General features: G+C 46.4%; 10 protein-coding genes across 10 annotated transcripts; 6 read left to right on the top strand and 4 right to left on the bottom strand.

Moving 5' to 3' along the window:
• Positions 1 to 297: 297 nt before the first annotated feature.
• L228DRAFT_285942 (hypothetical protein) lies at positions 298 to 1,185 on the bottom strand (the record flags this gene model as incomplete). Its single annotated transcript, XM_018336393.1, has 1 exon — positions 298 to 1,185. One exon carries the CDS (start codon positions 1,183 to 1,185, stop codon positions 370 to 372), a length of 816 nt encoding a protein of 271 aa, XP_018185094.1. The 3' UTR covers positions 298 to 369.
• Positions 1,186 to 2,390: 1,205 nt separating this feature from the next.
• On the top strand, positions 2,391 to 5,844 carry L228DRAFT_285941 (carbohydrate-binding module family 24 protein). The gene is made up of 2 exons (XM_018336392.1): positions 2,391 to 2,550; positions 2,613 to 5,844. The coding sequence occupies exons 1-2, from the start codon at positions 2,470 to 2,472 to the stop codon at positions 5,793 to 5,795; spliced, it is 3,264 nt and encodes a 1,087-aa protein (XP_018185093.1). The 5' UTR covers positions 2,391 to 2,469; the 3' UTR covers positions 5,796 to 5,844.
• Positions 5,845 to 6,451: 607 nt separating this feature from the next.
• L228DRAFT_251157 (NADP-dependent alcohol dehydrogenase 6) lies at positions 6,452 to 8,515 on the bottom strand. The gene is made up of 4 exons (XM_018333494.1): positions 8,008 to 8,515; positions 7,646 to 7,922; positions 7,353 to 7,560; positions 6,452 to 7,258 (listed from the first exon to the last, which is right to left on the bottom strand). The coding sequence occupies exons 1-4, from the start codon at positions 8,080 to 8,082 to the stop codon at positions 6,736 to 6,738; spliced, it is 1,083 nt and encodes a 360-aa protein (XP_018185092.1). The 5' UTR covers positions 8,083 to 8,515; the 3' UTR covers positions 6,452 to 6,735.
• Positions 8,516 to 8,819: 304 nt separating this feature from the next.
• L228DRAFT_241750 (hypothetical protein) lies at positions 8,820 to 11,282 on the bottom strand (the record flags this gene model as incomplete). Its single annotated transcript, XM_018331353.1, has 11 exons — positions 8,820 to 9,188; positions 9,240 to 9,294; positions 9,352 to 9,616; positions 9,689 to 9,806; positions 9,878 to 9,995; positions 10,052 to 10,182; positions 10,238 to 10,281; positions 10,356 to 10,486; positions 10,570 to 10,934; positions 11,005 to 11,092; positions 11,149 to 11,282. The coding sequence occupies 11 exons, from the start codon at positions 11,280 to 11,282 to the stop codon at positions 8,820 to 8,822; spliced, it is 1,818 nt and encodes a 605-aa protein (XP_018185091.1).
• Positions 11,283 to 12,984: 1,702 nt separating this feature from the next.
• Positions 12,985 to 15,234, top strand: L228DRAFT_285938 (hypothetical protein; the record flags this gene model as incomplete). Its single annotated transcript, XM_018336391.1, has 7 exons — positions 12,985 to 13,153; positions 13,210 to 13,328; positions 13,395 to 13,467; positions 13,529 to 13,773; positions 13,844 to 14,062; positions 14,165 to 14,563; positions 14,682 to 15,234. 7 exons carry the CDS (start codon positions 12,985 to 12,987, stop codon positions 14,748 to 14,750), a joined length of 1,293 nt encoding a protein of 430 aa, XP_018185090.1. The 3' UTR covers positions 14,751 to 15,234.
• A 369-nt stretch (positions 15,235 to 15,603) lies between these two features.
• Positions 15,604 to 17,826, top strand: L228DRAFT_251151 (sorbitol dehydrogenase). Its single transcript, XM_018333493.1, has 6 exons — positions 15,604 to 16,240; positions 16,307 to 16,340; positions 16,396 to 16,644; positions 16,696 to 16,782; positions 16,835 to 17,314; positions 17,375 to 17,826. The coding sequence occupies exons 1-6, from the start codon at positions 15,911 to 15,913 to the stop codon at positions 17,506 to 17,508; spliced, it is 1,314 nt and encodes a 437-aa protein (XP_018185089.1). The 5' UTR covers positions 15,604 to 15,910; the 3' UTR covers positions 17,509 to 17,826.
• L228DRAFT_45611 (hypothetical protein) lies at positions 17,496 to 18,333 on the top strand. The gene has a single exon (XM_018336613.1). The coding sequence runs from the start codon at positions 17,630 to 17,632 to the stop codon at positions 18,146 to 18,148; it is 519 nt and encodes a 172-aa protein (XP_018185088.1). The 5' UTR covers positions 17,496 to 17,629; the 3' UTR covers positions 18,149 to 18,333.
• Positions 18,334 to 18,517: 184 nt separating this feature from the next.
• On the top strand, positions 18,518 to 19,456 carry L228DRAFT_271327 (hypothetical protein; the record flags this gene model as incomplete). The annotated part of the gene is made up of 2 exons (XM_018335520.1): positions 18,518 to 19,008; positions 19,075 to 19,456. The coding sequence occupies 2 exons, from the start codon at positions 18,518 to 18,520 to the stop codon at positions 19,454 to 19,456; spliced, it is 873 nt and encodes a 290-aa protein (XP_018185087.1).
• Positions 19,457 to 19,722: 266 nt separating this feature from the next.
• L228DRAFT_285935 (hypothetical protein) lies at positions 19,723 to 20,697 on the bottom strand (the record flags this gene model as incomplete). The annotated part of the gene is made up of 4 exons (XM_018336390.1): positions 19,723 to 20,057; positions 20,234 to 20,267; positions 20,429 to 20,552; positions 20,662 to 20,697. The coding sequence occupies 4 exons, from the start codon at positions 20,695 to 20,697 to the stop codon at positions 19,904 to 19,906; spliced, it is 348 nt and encodes a 115-aa protein (XP_018185086.1). The 3' UTR covers positions 19,723 to 19,903.
• Positions 20,698 to 21,275: 578 nt separating this feature from the next.
• Positions 21,276 to 21,701, top strand: L228DRAFT_241746 (DUF1531-domain-containing protein; the record flags this gene model as incomplete). Its single annotated transcript, XM_018331352.1, has 1 exon — positions 21,276 to 21,701. One exon carries the CDS (start codon positions 21,276 to 21,278, stop codon positions 21,699 to 21,701), a length of 426 nt encoding a protein of 141 aa, XP_018185085.1.
• Positions 21,702 to 22,425: the final 724 nt, after the last annotated feature.

Below are 22,425 nucleotides of genomic sequence, written 5' to 3'. Positions count from 1 at the left end.
GTAGTAGTCAACAAGAATCGACCGCTGTTCCTCTATGAGAGGTAGTACCTATATGCCTTGAACCATTGAGACATTTGTAAGAGACTCATCTCATTAGGTTTATTCGATTCTGTAACTAGCTTGTGTAATATACTTAAGTCTTAGTGTTTTGAGCATGTTGGGTTTGAAGTCCCGACAAGCTTACTATTTATATTGCACGACATAGTAAACCCTTGAATAGGATTTAGAGAAATTGAAGGTGATCGGCAGTAAAAGTAAGAATATCTCTTTTTCATTAGGAGATACCCTTCTAAGTATCGGTATATGTTACTTGCTACAGGTCCTTTCAAGTACTATATCCCACAATGGTTCGCCTCATTTACCGCAAAACTATCCATCTATACAACCAATATTTGATCTTACAATCGTCATCGCATCAATAGCTTTTAAATGCCCATCCCCATTGGATTTGTCGCTGGCTTTGAAGCTTTTCAGAGCTGCTTTGATGGCTTTTGTCTTATCATTGTTTGCTTCGAGCATCGCCGTAGCCTCCAAATCGATGAATGGAAAGTCTACAGATCTTCCAGTGTCTAATGTAACCACGTTTGATTTATATATAATCTCCCCGTCAACTCCAATAATTGATCGTAATTCCTCGTTGATCAATGTATTTGATGATGCTGTTTGCCGTGCAGCTTGTGCAGCATTTATTGAGACTTGGCATTTTCTAAGCAGTGTTAGGCCTATCCCACGTCTTTCATCTTCATCGTCGAGCAACAGGATCTTGGTTGTGCATCCTTCGATAACACTGCCCACCTGTGGGAAGACATCGGCATAGCAGTTCCAGTCTCCTTCGAGGACTCTGCCGGGATTGACAGTCCCACTGAGGCGTTTCACCGCGCCTAGAGCATTTGCTGTTGTTTCAATGTCTGGTTCCTCGGCATTACTGATTCCTGCAAGTGCAAGCTCTTGATCGGTAGGGAATGGAATATTGATATATTTGAGAAATTGATGAAAGGAGCAGATATCGGTGCCAAACCGTTTTCCGCAGAGAGAACTTATTTTTTGTGGCGTCGTGTTTGCAGTAGCATCGAGAAGGTAGGCATAGTAGAAATACATGCGCTCGTAGCCTCCTGCAAGGCCATATGCGCATACGTGTGCCGAGAGGTAAACCAAGGTGGTGGTGAAGAAAAAGAGGAGCTTCATTCTTGCTATTTCCGCGAATTAGTATTCCTGATACTGGCATTAGGCATTGAGTCAAGTTCCTTACGTATATTCCTGCAGTCTTTTATGTATCCTCAAAGGCATTCAATTCATGAAGAAGCTCAATAAATTTGAATGGGCATTGCCGCTACTTGAGGAAGATGCAGGGACAGATACGAACGGAAGAAGGGATTTGTTGAAGAGGCCCGGATCCTGAGATTTCTGGCCATAGAAATGATCAAATAATCGGACGACATTTTTGCTTCCATGGCCACCAGAGGAGGTACACTTTCGAAATAGAAGTTAATACTTGACTCACGAATGGAAAAGCAAAGAAATTCTCATAATTGTATTGGAATGGTAGAGCATCTAGGCCTTCCCTTGCTTGTGGTACCTCCGTTAGAGGCTAAAAGCATCTCCACGAGAGAGCTGCAAGGTAATACCGGGCTTTTTATTATTATCATCAAGGAGTGAAAGCTCAATCGAGGTCGCGGAACAACTGCACCTCCTTACATATATCGGACGAGACTGAAGGCGTGAATCCCGTACCAGGAGCAATCCTGGCATTATTCAAAACCTTTGATTCTTTGGATTAAGGCTGAGGGGGTAATGTCGGCAAGGTCGGATATTGCACAAAGGACTTTGGACCCCTTATTAGATCCCATTCGGCGTCTTTTAGCTGACGCAGTGAGCGCAGGGACCAATAGATTATCGATATTTGAAACTACCAGCTAAGCATCCCTGGCAAACCCCACAAACTCCGCGCTTAGTTTTGTTAGCCTGTGAACTTTAATTCTTAGCATCAACGGAATTGTCCCGAGGCCGGCTGCGCTTATCGAACAACTTGAACTAGGAAGCCGGGCCCTTCATCTTCATTTTATTGCCTACTGGAAGGCTGGTAAAGGAATCAGACGATAGAAACTTTTTTGACCTACATTACTGCTAACATCATGAGCAATTTTCCGTTACGTGGCATTTCTCCTATCTCCCCCTTTTCCCCCGCTCCGTTTGCTCAAGGGCGACTGCGAAACTTACATTCTGCTGGCCATGGTTGCATTTGCAAGGCAATATTGGTCCCTACCAGGGCTTTCGGATGCCAGGGGAAATTTAACCCTTCAGTTCCTTCGGAAACATGCCGGTCATATAAGGCGACTGCTGAAAGTTTTCGAAAAGGGCATTGATACTTTTAACCATAGACCCTCGCTTCATTTTAATGGGAAACATTTTCGGAATTGATCATAACGAGACTCTTTCGTGCGGATGCTTTAGGTCAATGTGTCTTGCAACATGAGGTTGATATGTCTTCTGGTCCTGATGTTAGGCGCTGCCTACGAAGTCCAGGCCAAAGCAGTTTTTGCTCACTTTATGGTATTATTTCCATCCCCTCTTTTCGTTCGAATTCTGACCGTTGATACTGATTGTCATAATAGGTTGGAAATACTGCCTCCTTCTCTGTGGCCGATTGGGAACACGATATAATTCAGGCACGTGATGCGCATATCGATGCATTTGCACTCAATATTGCAAATGGCGATCCCCTCAATGCGCCGTCCTTGTCGAACGCCTTTACTGCGGCCAACAATCTTGGCGCTACTTTTAAACTCTTCTTTTCTTTCGATTATGCAGGAAATGGCGACTGGCTAAAAGAAAATGTGATCAAATTGATCAATCAATACGGATCAAATGCAGCCTACTACAAAGTCGGCCCACAGCCATTTGTATCAACCTTTGAAGGCCCGGACCGCGCCCAAGACTGGATCGACATCAGGACACAAACCAACTGTTACTTTGTACCCTCCTGGTCTTCGCTGGGGGCCAAGGCTGCCATGCAAGCAGGTCCTGTTGATGGACTGTTTAGCTGGGGTGCATGGCCCGAGGGTCCCAACGACATGAATACACTGATTGATGCTTCGTATCTGTACTTTCTTGGTGACAAAAAGTACATGATGCCAGTTTCCCCGTGGTTCTTTACCAACATGCCTGGCTACCACAAGAATTGGCTGTGGCGAGGAGACGATTTATGGTATGACCGCTGGCAGCAAGTCCTCTGGGTCCAGCCAGATTTTGTCGAGATCATTTCTTGGAATGATTACGGGGAATCGCACTACATTGGACCGATACATATATCCGAGTTTACTGCTTTTGACACCGGCAAATCACCATACAACTATGCTACAGGCTTGACACATGATGGCTGGCGCCTGTTCCTGCCATACCTGATTGATACCTACAAAAACAATATCTCTTCAATTACCCAGGAAGGGGCAGTTGCCTGGTTCCGTCAACAACCAGCTACTGCATGTGGTACTGGTGGTACTACGGGAAACACCATTAGCCAGCTCCAAAATGAATATCCCCCATCAGACATCGTTCAAGACAAAGTCTTTTATTCTGCACTTTTGGCCTCGGATGCTACAGTAACTGTTTCAATTGGCGGGGTAGAGCAAATTGGAACTTGGAGAAATGTTCCAAGCGATGGAGTTGGTATTTATCATGGAAGTGTACCGTTCAATGGAAACCTTGGCGCTGTATATGTCACCATTTCTCGAAACGGTGCCATAATTGCTCAAATCAATGCTGCTCCTATTTCTACACAATGTGTTGATGGGATCGAGAACTGGAATGCCTTTGTTGCCAGTGCCACGGCAGGCAATACTATTGCTCCAGTCGAGCCGTCGCACTCACTTTCTGACATGGAGTGTATAGCTGGTTTTGGAATCAACAACTACGCTGGGCTGTGTAGTTTTGCCTGCAGTTATGGATACTGCCCGATTGGAGCGTGCACATGCAGTGCCTTGGGCACTGCACGCGACAAACCGGAGGCGACTGGCGATCATGGTTGTCCTGCTGAAGGTCTCGATGGTAGTTATCTAGGCCTATGTGACTTCAGTTGCAATTATTGCTACTGTCCTGATGCTTGTACCATCAAACCGGCTGGTTATGTTTGCCAGGTTGCTCCTACTCAAGACCCGCCAGTTCCAGCCTGTGTTGCAGGTACAGGTGATGGAAATCTAGAGGGGCTTTGCGCCTACTCCTGCAGCTATGGGTACTGTCCTGCGGAGTCGTGCACCTGTACAAAGATTGGCCCAAAGCCTATTCCTCCATCCGCTTCAAGCATTTCTAGCTGCCCTGCCCCGGGCATGGATTTCGATTCTTACAACGATCTTTGTGCTTTTACTTGCTCTCGGGGTTATTGTCCGGCCGGTGCATGTAGTTCAGGAGATTCATGCTCTGGAGGCAATTCAACATCTGGGGGCAATTCAACAAATAGCTGCATTGCAGGGTACGGAGAGGGCAATTTGGCTGGTCTGTGCAGCTTTGCATGCAGCTATGGATTCTGCCCCGAGGACCAGTGTACATGTACCGCCAACGGCACTGCACCTGCGCTCCCAGATGCTCTTGATGTTATTGGCTGTCCGGCTGCTGGGTTAGACTATGATACCTACCTCAATCTTTGTAGCTTTACATGTGCCTACGGTTATTGTCCATCTGGTGCATGTGCTTCTGACGATGGATGTTTCTCTCCAGGCGACGACTTTCCAGATTGCAACCAGGAATTTGATAGTATCGATGCTGTCTTCGCTGCAGGAGATAGCATTCCAATGTACTGTCGAAACATGTATATCCTTCAAGTCCAGGCACAAAACCTTACGCAGTCTCTGACCGAATATAACCAGCTTCTTTCCAAAAATTACGACAAGAAATTCAAGGTCTATTCCGACTACATTAAATCTCAAGTCCAGCCAGATCTGAACGAATGCATGGAAAGCAACTGTGTACAGTACTTTGACTGTACAGAAACAAAGAAAGATGGTTCGATTGTACCTTCGTATTGTCCTGGCACCATATGGAATTGGCAGAAAGAAGGTGGACCACGCCCTCCTCGATATGCACCACCAAAGGCACACTACCACTGCAAGGATACTCAGGGATTTTTCGCTTATCTTGCATCCAAATATAAAATTGACAACTCGACGGTAGTATTTGGAAGCTGGGACACTGCTTATCATGACTCGAGTGGAGAAGTGTTATGGGATGGCTTTCCAATGGCCTACGTTCCCAATCCGAAGGATCTGATTGGAAACTCCATTAACAATCTGACCGTCTTTTCAAATATGTTAAATGATGTGGCTCTTGACGAGCAGGACTTTCCCTTTATCAGCAACACAGCCGACTATGTCGATGCCGCAGCCATACCGGTCTATATGACAGCACAGTCTGTCACGTCCATGTCTGCTGTGGTCGAAGAAGCAAAACACATCACGGAAGAGAAAAGGAAAGAAATGGCGCTTTTATTCCTTACGAGCTTTCTTTTTGTGCTTCCAGCCATTGGCGAAGCTTTTGAAGCCGCTGATCTGACTGCAATTGCATCGATTCTGTCGCTTCTTAGTAACTCGGGCGATGTGGCCGTGAGTATCTACAGCTTGGTTGAGGACCCATCGAGTATACTCTTTGATATTTTCGGCATCATCACTGGAGTCAAGTCCCTCACTGAAGCGGCTGCTGCCCGGCGGGCTATGAAGGCCGAGGACATCGCCAAGCTGGGTATTGAAGTCAGTACACCGGTGACCAAGACTTCTAAAATAGAGGCCGGTTGTTTGACAGGTGGATAGATGTTTTCTGAATGATGTTTTAATCGTAGTTGTTCAAAGGAATGCCGACACAAAGAGTTTGTAGAATACTAGACTATGTATGTATATAGCCTTTACAAAAAAGGGAACAAGCAAAGAAATTAGAAGAGTCGCTTTACCTATAGAGCTGCTGAATACTCAAGTGCAAATACGCGAAATATTTTTGCCCAAATTTTGCTGACTTTTCGGTTAATTACAATCAGCCACAGTTGCTCAGAATATAAACTATTTAATCTGCTTTACACTACCTGCTTCAAAAATTTCAGTTATAACCAATGAAAATTAGTTATTGGTTTTTAGTTCAATCTAATTTATGGTTAAAAGTAATTGGGTTTTCAACTTAGCAATAGTAGAAAAACTTCAAGTTCACCTTCCGGGCTTGCACATTACTTCTACTTTTTTGAAGCTATATGCCGTAAATCTATATATCTTTTGAACAAAAGCTCCCTTAGCTCAGTAGTAAGAGCTCGGGCTCATGAAGCTCATAATCGAAAGTAGGGTCAAAACGATGACTATTATTTTTGGAAAATATCCCAAGTATGGTTAAACACCGTTAAATTCGGGGTTTTAAATACTATTAACTCCATGGTTTTAATGAGTATCGACCGTTAATTCTGGTCAGAACTTTTATAGCATTTGTACTTATATTATTATTATTATTATTTTTTGGTTTACTCACTCATCTATGAATCATTTCGCGCGGTACTAACGTGTATATTTCTCGTTCATCATATAACAGCTCCAGATCGCTTCTAGATACATACTAAACCCCTCAGCCTCTCGTCAACGCCTTTTCTTGGTATCTATACTTCCAAAACCCTCTACCACTGATTCTTCAAACACCTTTTGTTTACGCCCACTCCGCCTATTTTTGTAAACGGTCAATCATAATCGGTTAATGCTCGACAACAGCACAAGACAATTACTGTCGTGAAAAGGCCTTGTCAAAGCCGACCAAGGAGAACCGGTAGTGGACGTCATTCTTATACACTCTCTCCACAGCTTCCTTGCATCCCTTTTCACTAATGTCAATTTTTTCGACCCACGTCTTGATTCCCTTATCGCTAGCGAGCTTGAGCATGGACAGAATCTCGGGTCGGCTTCCGATGTGGTTCGCAGACATTGCATAACCGCCCGGAACAAAGTCCGGAACTTTGAGCTGTGGCAGAGGCTTATCTGGCATGCCGCAGTGGTGGAAGGTACCATTGACGGCGAGCGTGCTCATATACTCGGGCAGATTGAACTCAGAAGTCATGTCTGAGCAGTTGAGGATCAAGTCGAATGTGAATGCCCAGGGTTTAGCCCAGTCCTTGTCCTTGCTGCAAATGAATTCCTTGGCGCCCATTTTCTTTGCGTCTGCTTCTTTGTTGGGCGTGTGCGAGATGGCATATGTTTCAGCGCCGAGGGCATTAGCCCACATGACTCCAAAATGACCAAGACCGCCGCTGTGCAACGTGTTAACATGGCTTCGGAGAAGAAAGAGATGTAAAAGGCGCGCAAGTGAGGGACAGCAGGCAAAGGAGGGATTATCACACTCACATTCCTACGACGGCAACCTTCTTGCCAGCACCGATCTTTGCGCGAACCAGCGGGCTATAAGTGGTAATACCTGCGCAGAGCATCGGTGCAGCTACCTCGCTGGCAATGTTTTCTGGGATGGGAAACGTAAAGTATTCGTGGGCGCGGACGTGGCTAGAGTATCCTCCTTGCGAAAGTGTGCCATCAGGATAAGGCGCATTATAAGTATCTGAAATGGTCCATTATCAGCGCTGATGGGATCTCGTCGTCGCAACTTTCTGTCTCCAAAAAGACAGTTGAGGGACGCAGCTTACCGACTTGATGAGGGCAGTAATTCTCGTTATCGGCCTTGCAGTTCTTACACTTCAAGCAAGCCCAGATCTGCGCACCCACTCCGACACGGTCGCCGACCTTGACCGTCGATACCTTGTCGCCGACCTTGATCGCCTTTCCAACAATTTCATGTCCGACGCATAGGGGCAAATTGCAAGGCCCCCAGCCGCCAGTAATGGTGTGAACATCACTTCCACAGACACCGCATGCTTCCACTTGGATGTCAATGTCGTAGTCCTCAAATGGTTTGGGGTCGAACTAAAGGCGTCTCGAGTTAGTATTTACATGTTTCTCTTCAACGCTTGGTAGCTTAATCACAGAGTAAGCGGCATCGAACACATACCTCCTTCTTGGAAAAGTCGCTCCATTTGTCCTGGGACTCGATCATAAAACCTTCAAACTTGTTTGGATACACCATTTTGTGCGAATTGGTAAAAGACAAAACAAGTTTTGTAATAGATTATAATTGAGGACCGCGGGTTTCTCTCAGAGCGCAGCTCGTCCTTGGTAAAAGTCATTACTCAGGCAGCGCAGTCACTCATTTTAAAACTAGAGCCCAAAGGCTGCATGACAGCGACTCCAGAAACGACATGATGACAGCGAATGAGATCACCATTGTTTTCTCCCGCTGAGCTAACAAAGGCTGAAGATCCATTGTAACGTAGTTGGGGCATTTTCCCCGGTTGGGAAAGGAATCAAGAGCTTGCCGTCCGCTAGCGTGTGCATGTGGAGCTCACGCGGCTGTTGAGCTCGGATTTTTTACTGGAGTTGGAAAAAAGTTGGCGCTGTGGAGGAGAACTGACAGGTAGAAAATACCCTACCCTTTTCCTCCGTCCTACTTCACTGGTTCAGTGAGGTTGGGCGATAACAAAGCAGATGATGATAGGTAGGCAAAGTGGTATTGGATTGCTATGTATGGCGTAAGCATTGCCACTGTACGGAGAATTCCCCCCCTTGCAGAAGCTTTACGCAGTACTTATCGCATCAATTTAGATCTTATCAATCGATCCATTTCCCTAGCAACATTGTTGACTTATTTCTCTAAGTTATCGGAGTTCATAAGCAGCATTTCTTCACACCCGAATTGTTTTTGTCTTTTAATTTACATGAAAAAACTTCAAAATATTGATAGAACTGCCTATAATCCTCAGGTGTTCACACTTTAATAATCCCCAACTTCACCATCCACAAGCCAACACCTTGTTGTTGCTCCGTGGCAAGGGCGGTCCACTTTATATCTTTTTTAATGGCAAGCTCTTCATCATCAATCTCTTTGAGGAAGGCGTGGTAGGCCTCGAGATTGAACTTATCACCCTCGTAGAAGTCTTGCATCCTTCTGGCCAATGCATTCGTCTCTGGGTTGCTCAGTGCTTCCAGAAGCATGTCACGGATATCATCAAGGAATTTCTCATCCTTGAATGGATCTCGCCCCTGATTGTTCTGTTTGGAAGGTTTAACGAGGTTTTCGTATGCGATTGTATCGACGTCACGGATCAGAAAGCGCATGCTAACGGCTTGGCGTTGCTATATTATCATCAGCATTGTCCGAGAAAAGATCATTATTCGATAACTCACTTCCATGAGTCGCCACGAGTTGAAATCCTTTACCGTATTGGCCCATGCAGGAGGGCTGGAGGCCACGATCAGCTTTGTTTACGTAAGGAGTTCGTTCTGATGCTTGACTTACTTGGAGCACAAAAGTGTGTCGCCACCGCGAGCTTCCCAAGTCAGGCGCAACGCTTGATTCATGGAGTTCTGGCCTTCTGTGTCGGTCTTGGAATCCACCTTGGAAAAGCTCGCGCCTCCGCTAGCCTTGGGCGTAGAAAAACTAAACCCTGCAGCAACACGAGTCTTCTCCTTGGTCTGGTCAAGGCTGCTCTTTTCTTCCTCGGTGAGATGCCGGGTACTGTGCAAATATCCACCTAAAGTAAAGGTGCTGATGAAGACATTACCTGGAAAGTCTTATGTGAGCAATGGATTTCTTCTACCATGTCAACGCCTAGAAGGGTGTGTCAATCGCGTACCGTATTTCTTGTAAAACTTATCTCTTCCGGCCTCATCTGATACATTCATGGCGTCTTTTCGACACTGCGCAGTCAATTGCAAACAGTCCGGGTCCAGTTCGACAACCACTCGTGGAAACTGTTATGACGTTAGCCATTCATGATTATCATTTGAAAGCTTCTGTGATATGGAATGTCCTGTAAACTTACTTTGTACGCTACGTCCAGAGAATCAACCCTGCGCGACTGTGCCTTCTGCTTTGCGTAAGAATTCTCCGTGTCCCATGCGACAGATGCAGAAGCAGCCGAGCCAAACGGTGCAGCACCCCTACACACAGTAGACATTAGTGTATTTGAAATAAGGTTAGAGCATAGAGTTCTTACAAATTGGCTTCAACTGCAGTTGAAGAAAAACCTTCGTTCGCCATGGTAGACTGGAATGCTGTCTGAACTTCTGTTACCGTTACTTGCGCGTCATCGTGAACGTAAAATGGAGGAATTCCAGGAAGAATTGCCTTGATAAATTTAGCTTTTATTATACAATAAGACGTAGAAGGAGGATGAACTCACTTTTTTATCGCCGCTTGTCTGTATTTCAGGGCGAATTTCAAACGCTAGAGAGAGAGAGAGAGCTGTATCAGTAATGGAAAAGAAAGAATAGTAGTACGGCGAAAATTGGTTTCCATACCTCGTCTTGGAGCTCGCACGAGAGTACCCAGTTTAGCATTATATGTATACCCATGCAGAGCCCGATTGTTAGTCAACACTCTATCCCACTCCTGTTCAGTCAAATCTCCTGGCTCTTTTAAGCCTGCTTTGCTGTATGTGAAAACAAAAGGTTTGTTAGTAGGTGGTTTATTGGAAGCAGAGATGGCAGAAGAGCATGTTAGACTTTGACTTACCCTGCAGTAGCAGCCCAATTTCCTTGCAGACCCGCAAGCTGACGCATCTCCGGTGGAATTGACAGCATCTTCCCTAGCTTCACTCCATTCTTATCGTCGTGTTCATTCAAGAAGTCTTTCAGGGCCTTTTGCAACGTCGGTTGAGCAACGAGAGACGGTTTATCCTTTTCCGCATTGGATATCACCCGTATAATGATGGTGGGTACGGTAGTCGTGGGAGGGGCGGCATTGCCAGAATTTCCAGCATTGCCCGTATTCTCGGTGTTGCTTCCAGAGCTTGTTCCAGCAGTTGCACCATTTCCAGCGGCACCGCTATTTCCCGTGCCATTGGTGGGGGTAGCAGGTTTTGAGAACTTCGAGCTATTCTATAATATATGATCAGAGATGACCTCGGTCATATTTTTCCATTACAAGCGCTATAGTGGATATGCTTACTGATTCTGTCAATGAAATGTAGTATTCCAAGGTCGTATCATCAGAGATCCGGTTTTTGCCATCCGTAGAAAAGTGAAGTTTAGGTGACCTGAATTGGAATCAGCGATCACTGGCACTGCTCATCTTCCAGATGAGGACACATACACGCCACTTTTGACACGAATCATTTGGAGTTTAATCTTTGAAGGATCACCATTCTCCAAATCGGTACTGGGAAACGAGGAAAAATTGCTGTCGGCTGGGCCGTCCAGCGCAATATGGAATTTTGGGTGTGCCATGGTTTTCAAATCGGTATTTTGTCACCTAACAAAAGCTAAGAACAATGCAAGAGTTGATTTATCGAAAAAGATTTATGTTGAAGAAATATCTGTTGCACATAATGGGCAATGGCTCTCTCTTAAATATTGCAGGCCTCTTTGAAAATGGCAATTCCACTATGGCTCTGCCATTTTGCGAAGAAGTTCATACGTCATGCTCCAGATATGATCAGCAAAAACAGATTCGATTATGAGATTATACTGACGGAAGGGATCAATGCATTGTATCTGCTACTTACGAATCCTACCGACGTAAGTCCTGAAAGATCTCATTGATTGGGCGATGCCCCTTGAGAGTGGAGGCAAAGACTCGACATGAGACGTAAATGGCTGTGGTTTGATCCTGATTTGAGCTGGTTAGGGGCGCAGAGGCGGCAATTTTTGCAAGAGTCGCTTGAGTGGAAAGAAGCAAAAACGAGATACGGACCTATCATGCTCCGGACTAGACTAAGGGTCCAGCTCCGTTCCGTGGTTGAAATGCGTAGATCTTAGTGAGAAGCTAGTTGTCGGGCTTGATTTGGATCGAGATTCTTCAGGAATTAACCGTGTCTCCTTTGATCCAATAAGAATTTCTGCCGGGGCCGTGTACGAATTTGCACCAAAATCAAACTTGATCTGACGATCGACAGAATTGCGGCTTTGGCTTGGGCCGCCTGGCTAGAGAATAAGAACTGATCGAGATCAAGATCTAGCCGAGACTTGGTGGATTATCTACCCGAATACAAGTGGAGCAGCCGCCTCCACTCCCGGAAAGCCGGTTTGGCACTCAGGTGGGGTTTAATCAACGCTAAGCAAAGCCCCCGTGGGACCATAAGTAAATTTGGTTCAATCGAGTTGCCGGAAGCCGGTTTGACATCGTCACACCGACATTGGATCGGCAGAGCGGGACTGCCCTAGCTCTCCTCCTCTAAGCCAGCTTAAACAACCCGACTAATGCACGTATCCGAATTCAGAGTCGGAAGGAATAGACAACGCAGCATCTTGAGCGCCTCATTCATGGGTTTGTAAGCCCACTTTTCCGCGTTCGAATGTGCTAGAGAAAAGCGAGCAGGCAGCCATAACATCACTGGCACCAGACATGCAATTGTTCAGGGGAAGCGATCAGCATAAACCTTGAAGATTCTTTAAGTCCATGTACAAGACGATTCATTCCAGCTGAAAAATCGGCGTGAGAGCATTGATAGTGGCTGGAAACTAGACGCTGAAATGACGGTGGTGTTGGAATTAGTAGCATCGAGGCCGTGAAACTAGCGCCAGTTATTAGTGCCATGCTCATGAAGGGAGATAGGTTCGCACCCGTTAGTTGGTCATTGCATGACGGTCCCAGCTGAATTGTATCGGATATCGGGTGTTGACGGCCGCGATTCAAGCAATCTATGGATTGCCACTCGTGCTGCCCTCGGCGCCAGATCTATCAAGTAAAACAAATGATCAGCAAAAGCTTACGAACCAAAAATCAAGACAACGTTGCTTTCCCAGAGAATGAAAGCACAAACAAAGGAATCGCCAACACTATTAATATCAGGAGGAATCTCCGTTCGAAAATGTTGTTCCCAATAATTCCAAGGAGAGAATTCTTCAAAGCGTACCACTGAATCTTACATCTATTCATCTCCATTGCCCCCTTTTTCCCTTCGTTATCTGTACCCGAGAAACATTCATCATGACAGTTCTTGCGGATGATTGGACTGCTGTCACTCCGGACGAGAAGTCTTCCAAGGCAGCCTTCGAGAAGGCCTTCGTAACAGGACCAGAGCGTGTCATCCAAGATGCCGCGAATCCCGACGGTGGAACCAAGAAAAAATTCATCCTTCAAACTGGCGGCTACTATGGTAAAGCTCGGATGAAGCACCACCGTTCCAAGTTGTCTATGTCTGACTGGCCTCAGATCTCCATACATATGTTATGTCTGGGATGGAATTGCCTAAAACAAATGCTGCCTTTGAGGCCAAAATGGCAAAATCAGCATTTTCCGAATTGATCAACATTGATGCCGAGATTTATGATGTAAGAATCATGCTTATGAACACCGTTACCAGCATTGTAGAATCGGATTGCTTACACTCCCAACAGCAAACGAGAGACACCATTGTGGGCATTTCAGATTCGTGCCATGGGTTCAACGATAAGACGTTAGGAAAGCTGGGTAAGCGGTTATGAATCGGTCCTTCTCACTCCCCAAGTTCGAGGGTTAACAATAGCTTTAGTCGTTGCGTCCAATGCTGCCATCTCATACTGCAAGGAGGCCATAGACTCGCTCCAAGATGAGGAAGATATAAATTTGAAGGCGCACCTTGACGTCCTGTTGGATGAAAAGTACAAGAAGCCCGAAAACATTGATGAAGATTATAAAGCAGCAAGGGAATCAGCGCTTGCCGTCCTGGATAATCTCAAGGAAGAAGCGGAGAAGAAGAAGAAGGAAACGGACCAGATCATTCTCGAGTTAACTGCGGTATCTTTCCCTTCGCTCTGAGTCCGACCGACTTAACCTGATGTTGTAAAAATGCTAATGGCCGTGGCAGTTTAAAAACAAAACCATCTTGGACAAGGACATGGTCGACTTTCTTCACAAGCAGTACGAGACTGGGCCCGTTACGACCCGCTCAACGGGAACGGAAAAAAAAGACGCCAATGGAAATAAGCAACAACCGTACGCGACATTTCTGGATGCCGAGGCGACTAAAGCGCTGAACGACTACAATGATGCCGTCACTAAATCCAAGAAAGAATGGGATAAGTGGGTAAGTAACGGACTTCATCAGAAGGCAGTACTGCGATTGACCAATCGCCATTGCGCCCCGTCGCTTTCGAGACTGTTTGTTGACTTTTCCATGCCCCTGTAGGTGAGGGCTACTGCGATTGCAGCGACCACGGCGTGGTTCGGGCCATTGGGATGGATTGCCATGGGTATCGAGACGGACGAAGCCATCAAAGCCCGAGCAGCATATGAGGCCCAAGAGTCTAAAAAGAACGAGTCTCAGTCCAAACGAGCAGACATTGTGAAGTTGCTGAAGCATGTCAAATTGCTGACTTTCCAATTTAATGAATTGATCCCCAAGATGAGCTCGGCCATCGAGGCCATGGGAGAATTGAGTATGCTATTTTCCACTCAAGCGGAAAGTTATGAAACTCTTGGAACCCATATCAAGAATATTGCCAAGGGCGCCAAGGCTGAATCGTGGAGAACTCGGAAGGCCTGGATCTCAAAGCGAATTGAAAAGGCAGTCGGGACTTTTAAAGAGGTAAGTTAAATTTTTCATCCAAGCCACTTTCCATTCCCGGTCACAGCTATAACTCTTATTCCTTATCCCTCAAATGGAGAATCGCAAAGCCAAGTTGCTGATGTGGATGGGCAAGCAGATCTTGCAAGCTGCTGAGGAATTCCGGGCCTCAACGAACCTCCAGAAGAAGATGCCTGGGAAGGCATAAAGGGACACATTGGTTTATTTTTCTCAGACCAATGTCACGGTGCTCGGGCATTGTGAGGTAGTAGAAGACTCTTCCTCTACGAAGAAAGTCGGTCGTTGCGCAAGAAGGTAGTTTGCGTAGCCTCTTCGTGAAGCTATTGGCCTCTGAGTAAATTGTCATCAAATTTGAACAAATCTGAATGAAGTTTATGTTCCGAAAAATTAACATATTATGTCAAGCGACCGAGTCAAAAGTGAAATGATATGAGCGATGGGGAAATTCTTTGCCGTTGTCTCCACATTTGGTCTGTTCTTGACGACAAACATGTTCTCTGCTGCGGCTCTTGTACGTGATTATTTGCAAAACGTTGATTGCATAATTTAGGTGGGTAGGATACAACTCCGTAGAGCACTAAAGAAAAAGGGTCAGTAATACGCAGGGTTCAAGTCTCCAAGCCTTAAAGATGCAGCTGAGGAGCAGTTGTGACTACCGGTAGAGCTAAAAGCGAGCTTAATAGTTAGCCCTAGAACTGGTTATTGAGCATAAGTCAAAAGAGAGAATTTCCTCGTCTCGCTAGGGCTGATTGGTTCGGATAGAACACTCCGAGATCCTACAGCTTATAGTAGAGAGTTGGTGAGTACGATAAGTCGGAGAAGCACCATAAGAACAAGTCCGTTGGCGTGGGGTCACAACCTGGGAAATGGCTCACGCATTGTTATAGGGTGGTGACATGATTGCATGGAGATCCAATTTCCCCTCAGATAGTTAATCGTATTTCTTAACATGCAAATTTGGGCGACAGGACGAGGAGATCGGCAACGATCCGCGCGTGCACAGTAGCATGCTGTCCTACTGGATCGTATTCCGCTTGAATGGACTGCTTGGCCTCAACAGAACAGGGTTCCTTTGGTCCCTGTGTGACAGTCTTTTTTCGTCATCGCGTCATGCGATCCGGGGAGGTCGCGGAGCTCGGGGTTCACGATGTTCGTTTTCCCCACCACTAATAAACTCGGTTTAGCTGGCCCGCTGACGGGAAACTCAAATTGCGGGGGAAGTCGAACAGATGACCCTTTTCTACTTGAGGCGTCTTCCCACCCCTCCTTTTTTCAGCGAAGGCTTCATGTGCTACGCTATTCGGGTTGTTGTTTTTTTAGGCGTGTTTCAATGGCACTCTGCTCACCATGGTTCGTTTGGCGGCCAAGATTTGGCGGCAACTTCCCCACACGGGAACCCCGCGTTATGGGGTCTGGGGCTTTCGTGTCTTCGGTCAACGAACGCATTTTGAATCCAGCAATCGGTCTTCTATGAGCATTGGTTTTTCCAGAGGGTTAAATTATGAAAATCAGCCTCCCTATAGTTCTGCGACAAGTCACAGTTCAAATCTAGATTCGAGCATCATGGCGAAAGGAAAGTTTGAGTCTGATGATATGAAGGCGCTGAGGTATTACGGAAAAGAAGATATTCGCCTCGAACGGATTCCTATTCCCGTCTGTGGGAAAAATCAGATCAAGGTGGGACCTGAAGATACGCGACATGCTTTATAACTACATTAATTGACAAAATGACTGTAACAATAGCTCAAGCCAGCTTTTGTCGGAATTTGTGGGACTGGTAAGTTCGCGACGCGGTTTTCAATTATAAGGAGCCTTTGAACTAATCATTCTAGATCTTCATGAATATGTCCATGGCCCCAATCTGATCCCCACCACGCCACATCCCATTACCAAAGAGAAGGCCCCGCTGGTCGTCGGGCACGAGTTCACAGGAGTGGTAGAAGAGGTGGGAGAGGATGTCCATGACATTAAGCCGGGCCAGCATGTTGTGGTGCAGCCAATCATCTATGATGGGACTTGTGGAGCGTGCAAAGATGGCTTCATAAACTGTTGCTACCAAAACGGTTTCATCGGAGTGAGCGGTAAGTGGGATCTCGTGGAATCGCATTGAGCATGTCACTCATGAGCATTAGGATGGGGCGGAGGCTTCTCAGAGCATATGACGGCTCCACGAGATGCAGTATACGTCTTACCAGAAAGCATTCCGATGGACATCGGAGGTAAGATCTCTCTTGATAGCAAAATAAATCTCAATAGCTGATCAATTTACAGCCTTGATTGAGCCCCTTTCTGTCGCATGGCATGCCATTTCCATCAGCCCTTTTAAGGAAGACGATACGATTTTGGTTCTCGGCGGTGGGCCGATTGGATTAGCAATGTTACAATGTTTGATCGCGCGAGGTGCCAAAAACGTCATCGTCTCCGAAGTAGCGGCCCAGCGACAACAGTATGCGAAAAATTTTGGTGCAAAGCACGTTTTCGACCCTACCAAAGTTGATGTGGTGCAAGAATGCCGTGACCTAACAAACGGTTATGGTGTAGATTTGGTATTCGATTGTGCAGGGGTCCAAGTCGGTCTCGACGCTGGCGTTCAGGCACTGAGAGCTCGAGGCACACTTGTCAATGTCGCAGTATGGGGCAGGAAAGCTACCATACTTCCAGACGCTTTTGTGTTTCGAGAGAAGCGGTATATGGGCACGGCCACGTTTGTTCGCGGAGACTTTCCCGCCGTCATTGACGCCCTCGCTACAGGTTGGTCAAAGAGTCCGGAGAAGATCAAAATAGTTCTATTATTAGCTAACAGGATTATAGGGAAGCTTAACCCACGCAATATGATTACCAGCAAAATTAAGCTGGATGACATTGAGGAACATGGCTACAAAGCCTTGATAAACGAGAAGGATCGGCATGTGAAGATCATGGTGGACATGAGCGCTCAAGCGTAGGGTACCAGTTATTGTGCATTGATTCAGCACTTTTAATAGGTTAATCGGAAGATCTGGGACAGCGGGTACCAGAATGGTTGGCGTTTTACGAATGTACCAATATTTCTTTTAGTCTCCTGTTATGGATTTGGTGTCAAAGAGGCTCGAGGTTGCTGCCTTATTGAAGAGAAGATACTTTGTTGCCTGGCAAATGATGCAAGCTCGGTCGCTTTCCCCAGAGTCGAGCAGGGGCTGTGTGAGGCGCAGGCGATTGAGCCACGACACTAGAAGGGCCAAGCCACAATTACTTTGCAAAATTACAATTGGCTCGCTTACCGATTGTCAAGCCAATCTGGTCGCAATCTCTTCTCTTCCCCATCTTCATCTCGCTTGGCGGACGCTGCGTCATCAGTTTACCCACCCTTCCCTCAACTTTTTCCTGCCCTACTGTGTTGCAGAATGCGCAGATAAGTACTTGAAGTGTACTCAATCTTGTGTGCAGAGTACTTCCCTTGCTCGTTGTCCCTTGCTTGTGCTGGAATGTGTCTCGGCAACTTGTGAAGTTAATCGGTTCTTTCACTACTCCAAGTACAATCGTTGGCCGTACAGAATACTACGTCATATTCGCAAGCCCAAGTATAATCAAACTCTTGGCGAGTAGATTAAAGTACCCAGTGGGTCCAGACTGAGGAGACAATGATGCCATGGTTTTCCGCTAGATGAAATCCGAAGCCCTAGAGCAGAAAACTTGCTTAGCCTGTGTATTTGCTCACAGGTACCCGCGTGCTATCCCCAGTAGCAACGTAGTAACCGGACTTGAAAAGTGTTAGAACCTTGCGTTAAGGGCTTTTTACAGACCCTGGAGAGAAAAAGACCGCCATTTCCCCGTCTTCTTTAATTCCCCTCATTCCCCTTTCCCACAACCCCCTTGTCGACTTTTTATTGCCACAACAACCTTTCTGTCCACGAGGAAAAGTCGTCGACGACGACACCAAGGAGAAAAGTTCACTCTTGAAATATCACCATCATCATGGGTTTAGGCGGTCTTACGCTTAAACTCACGGCCACTACGCTACGATGCATCCAGTTCTTGGCCTCCGCCCTCATCCTCGCCATCTTTTCTTACTACTTGGCTGTCTTGGCCAACCGTGACTTGACCATTGCAAGATGGATGAAAGCGGTTGAGGGCATGTCGGGCGCTGCGGTTCTCTATACCATTCTAGCCATCCTCTTTACCTGCTTCCTCGGCGGCGTGACTTTCTTCGCCCTCGTCGCTATTCTTCTGGATATCTGCTTTGTCGGATGCTTCGTCGCTATTGCCATCTTGACCCGTCACGGCGTCGGCAGCTGCACCGGCAATGTTAATACCCCTCTCGGATCTGGCCCTGCGAACAGTGGCGACCCGGGCTACGGAAAGAATGGATTCGGTTTCCACCACGGCGATACTGTTACCTACGCGCCGAACCTTGGCCAGGCATGCAAACTTGAGAAGTCCTCTTTTGCCGTCGCTATTATCAACATGTAGGTTTTGATCGCATTCAGAGTCCTGCATGGATGAGAGGAAATTCTTTTACTGACGTCATCTAGTATGCTCTTCATCTTTTCTGCCCTCTTGCAGCTCGCTTTGAGAAAGCACCACCAAAAGGACAAGCGCTTTGGTCCCTCTCCCGCAAACAACTACACCGGAGGCGCTGGCCGCAAGCCTTTCTTCAGAAGACGCCGCGGACCTAAGACCACCAGAGACGCCTATGGCAATGGTGCCGCTGCCGAGCTCGGAACTATCAACTCGGACAAGCCTCATGCCGACATGCGCCCGTCTGCCGAGACTGGATACACGGGTTCAACCATGGCTGCGCCAGACCACAGCTACAAGTACGCTCCGGAGCCGACGCTTCCCAGTGTCGATAACTCGCATGGCTATTACACCTCGCCCACGACCAACTACGGCGCTACAAGGGGTCACTTTTAAATGTCATTGCCGCGTTGAACTTCTTTTTCCCAAGCCTTAATTAGGCTATGAGACGACGCAATGCAGATTTTCGACTTGATTGCGCGCACATCTATAATTGGCGCCCAATATCTTTGGCATTTGACTGCTCAAGAGATGCCACGAGTCTTGGATTTTTCTCCATTGTGGCGACGACCATGTTTCAACAATGGAACCTTTTTCCTATCCTGGATTGTAACGACATATAATACCACTTGAACTTTTCCTACTTTCTTCTTCTCAATCTCATGTATTTATAGTCTCCAAATCAGTTCATGTAATATCCAAGGAAATGAAGTCATGAAATGGTATAATATCTTATATGTTCAATTCGCTCAGATGCTACAAATTGAGATACCCTTTTTTGGGATATTATTACGCCTGAACGCCGCAAATTTTTCGGGAATCTGATCGAATTCGTAATGGTTACTATCTCCGGCGAGACTTTCCCTGCCCGCCGCGCCCACCCTGGCTGGCACCACGCAATCCGTCGACGAACGATCGGATCAAGCTCTCCAGCCCTTCATTTCGGCGCGTGAGAAGTAGTACGTCGTCTGTTGTTATGGTTGTTCGGCCGGCGTGTCTAGGATTAAATCTTATCAGTTTTTGCTCTCTCGTAGTTGTTCTCCCATTGTATTCCTTCAACTGCATCCGCGTTTGTACCTAGAAAGGCAAAAGTGGAGTTACGCCCCGAACTCGACAGGGCAGAATATGGGTGAAAGAGGAATAGAATAACAATGATCACAATACAAGACGTACTTTGCGAAACTTTCGAGATCTTTGCTCACGGTTTCTATCGATCATTCCGAATTTAATTTAGTTCTTTGTTCAATCCCTTGCTCACTCAACCGGCGGATAGGATGAAAGGAGCCGGCAGATACGCCGGAAAAGTAAGGTTATGCTACCAGCCCACCAGGAGAACGAGAAGCGAACACTATGCGGGAGACGACATACCAATCTGTGCCCAAACCATCTCTGTCAAGGCTCCAATGAATTGCGGCGTGGCGTTTACGTCCAGTTTCAACGACTCCTCGTCCACAATCTTGCCAATGGAGTACCATAGTGCTGACTTGAGCCTCTATCTCCAAATGATAATTGTTAGTAACTTCATACGTATAAGTTACGGATTAGATTAAACATGTCAAATGTGAAATGAAAATCCAAATAGAAGATAGCAGAGGACTGACTTGCTCGAGTGCTTCGCTCTCGGATAGCTCTGCCATGATGATGCTCTAAAATATTTGATTCGGTATTTTGCTCGGAAAGATGCACTTATATACTGAGAAGGTGTACCGAGCAGCAGAGGAACATCTACTTTTTTAAGATAGACACTGAAGAATTTAGGGTGTCATATCGATTGATTGAAGGTGATAATGCGTATACACAACATTTTATGCAGCGTTATCATTTGAACGCGCACCGAATGGAGATATCCGCGTTCTTTCGCGTTAGGGAAGAGAGAGCGGGAGTTGCCGTGGCATTACTGATGTGAACAAGGTCTAGCGTGTCGGGGTTTAACTAAGAGACATACCAGACTCTATTGGTTAAAGGGTCCCTTGGGGTATTCACAGGCAACAGAGCTACCCCAGATTCTTCTATTCTCCGGGTTGGGAATCATTCATCTGTCCTTTTGCGTTGCTTCTCAGAGCTTCTTTCCTTTATTATTCCAAGCTTTGATCTTTTGCTTGTGATTCTCAAATTGCTTTTTTTCGAATCGCTCGCTGATGTTCAGTGTTCTTGTGTTGTTCAGCTGAAATCAATAATACATATTCTACCGCGCAATAAACGGTGCGGCATCGCTATGGCACAAATCAACGCGTGGGCTAGCAATCTCCATCACAATGTGTCAAGGTCGCTTGCCAATCTGACCGTCTACGATTACATTCGTCTGGTCATCATTATTGGCGGATATTGCTTACTTCGCCCATATCTTATTCAGTTGGGAGCCAGGTTCCAAGCAAAAGACCACGAGAGGAAGCTCGACTCCGAAGAGTCGCATTCGAGTCCTGCAGCCGTATCGCCAAACTCCTTACGAGGTCAAATAGGCATTCCTGAAGACAGCGAGGAAGAGGATGTTGGCGTTGTCGGTCCGAGCTGGGGGCAGACTGCTAGGCGAAGACAGCGACAGTTGATTCGCAGAATCCTGGACGAGGAAGAGCGACGACGCGCTGAAGAAGATCCGACAGAGTCAGATAAGGAGATTGAGCAGTTTCTGATACCGGAATGATATGCATGTTTGAGTATCGTCTCATTTCTCGGGATCATTATGATATTACTGTGGTCGTTGGATTTTCAACAAAGGTTTTAGTGACAGGCATGGAGTAATTTGGTATTGGGGGATTGTTTACGCGGTGGGTATCACAAAGTTTTTGGACAACTGCTCGCTTTTCTCCAGACAGCTCACTTCGGAATAATTTACGTTATCGTTTAATTCTCGGGAACGTGCATTCTGGAGGTCTTATTTTTCTATTCATTTTCGGAGTCGGGAGATTTTTCGCGACGCTCTGTGCATGAGGGCGTGGCAAACACTTTTCTTATTTTCGGGCTACAGAATACTTGACGCGTCGGCAGCATTTGGTATTTCGTTGTCGAATAATACGCACTCTGTGCTACAATCCGCGACAAGATCATCATCGTCAACCCTTGTCTTGTCCTTCCTGGAAAGACAATGTCATAGAAGCTGGTCGCTCACCAAGTCTATCTTCTAGCATTGGATATTTTCTTGCCGGATTCAAAAGGGGCCCTTTGTGGACAGGGAGATGTTCGGCTTTGAAGCTGTTTGGTCGCCACTGGGGCGATCTCGCTCAGAGGATCCAATCGGTTGTGGAGGGTCCCTTTTTTGCAACACCCTCTTTACAAACCACATCCGGCACAAAGACCACGACAGAACGGGGGTGAAGACTGTGTAGAATGGACCTTGATGCGTAGCAGAAATGAGGCTCCCTTTGATG

This window comes from Xylona heveae (genome assembly GCF_001619985.1).
Source record: "Xylona heveae TC161 unplaced genomic scaffold L228scaffold_13, whole genome shotgun sequence".
Lineage (NCBI taxonomy): Eukaryota > Fungi > Ascomycota > Xylonomycetes > Xylonales > Xylonaceae > Xylona > Xylona heveae.
The sequence above is the reverse complement of the archived record's forward strand: the minus strand, read 5'-3'. Positions and strand labels throughout refer to the sequence as shown.

Coding starts and splice junctions, on each gene's coding strand:
- L228DRAFT_251151 (XM_018333493.1), top strand. CDS start 15,911: ATGGTTCGTTTGGCGGCCAAGATTTGGCGGCAACTTCCCCACACGGGA. Junction 16,783..16,834: donor CATTCCGATGGACATCGGAG/GTAAGATCTCTC, acceptor ATCAATTTACAG/CCTTGATTGAGCCCCTTTCT. Junction 17,315..17,374: donor CATTGACGCCCTCGCTACAG/GTTGGTCAAAGA, acceptor ACAGGATTATAG/GGAAGCTTAACCCACGCAAT.
- L228DRAFT_251157 (XM_018333494.1), bottom strand. CDS start 8,082: ATGGTGTATCCAAACAAGTTTGAAGGTTTTATGATCGAGTCCCAGGAC. Junction 7,923..8,007: donor GCGACTTTTCCAAGAAGGAG/GTATGTGTTCGA, acceptor AGACGCCTTTAG/TTCGACCCCAAACCATTTGA. Junction 7,259..7,352: donor AAGGTTGCCGTCGTAGGAAT/GTGAGTGTGATA, acceptor CACGTTGCACAG/CGGCGGTCTTGGTCATTTTG.
- L228DRAFT_45611 (XM_018336613.1), top strand. CDS start 17,630: ATGGATTTGGTGTCAAAGAGGCTCGAGGTTGCTGCCTTATTGAAGAGA.
- L228DRAFT_285941 (XM_018336392.1), top strand. CDS start 2,470: ATGAGGTTGATATGTCTTCTGGTCCTGATGTTAGGCGCTGCCTACGAA. Junction 2,551..2,612: donor CAGTTTTTGCTCACTTTATG/GTATTATTTCCA, acceptor TTGTCATAATAG/GTTGGAAATACTGCCTCCTT.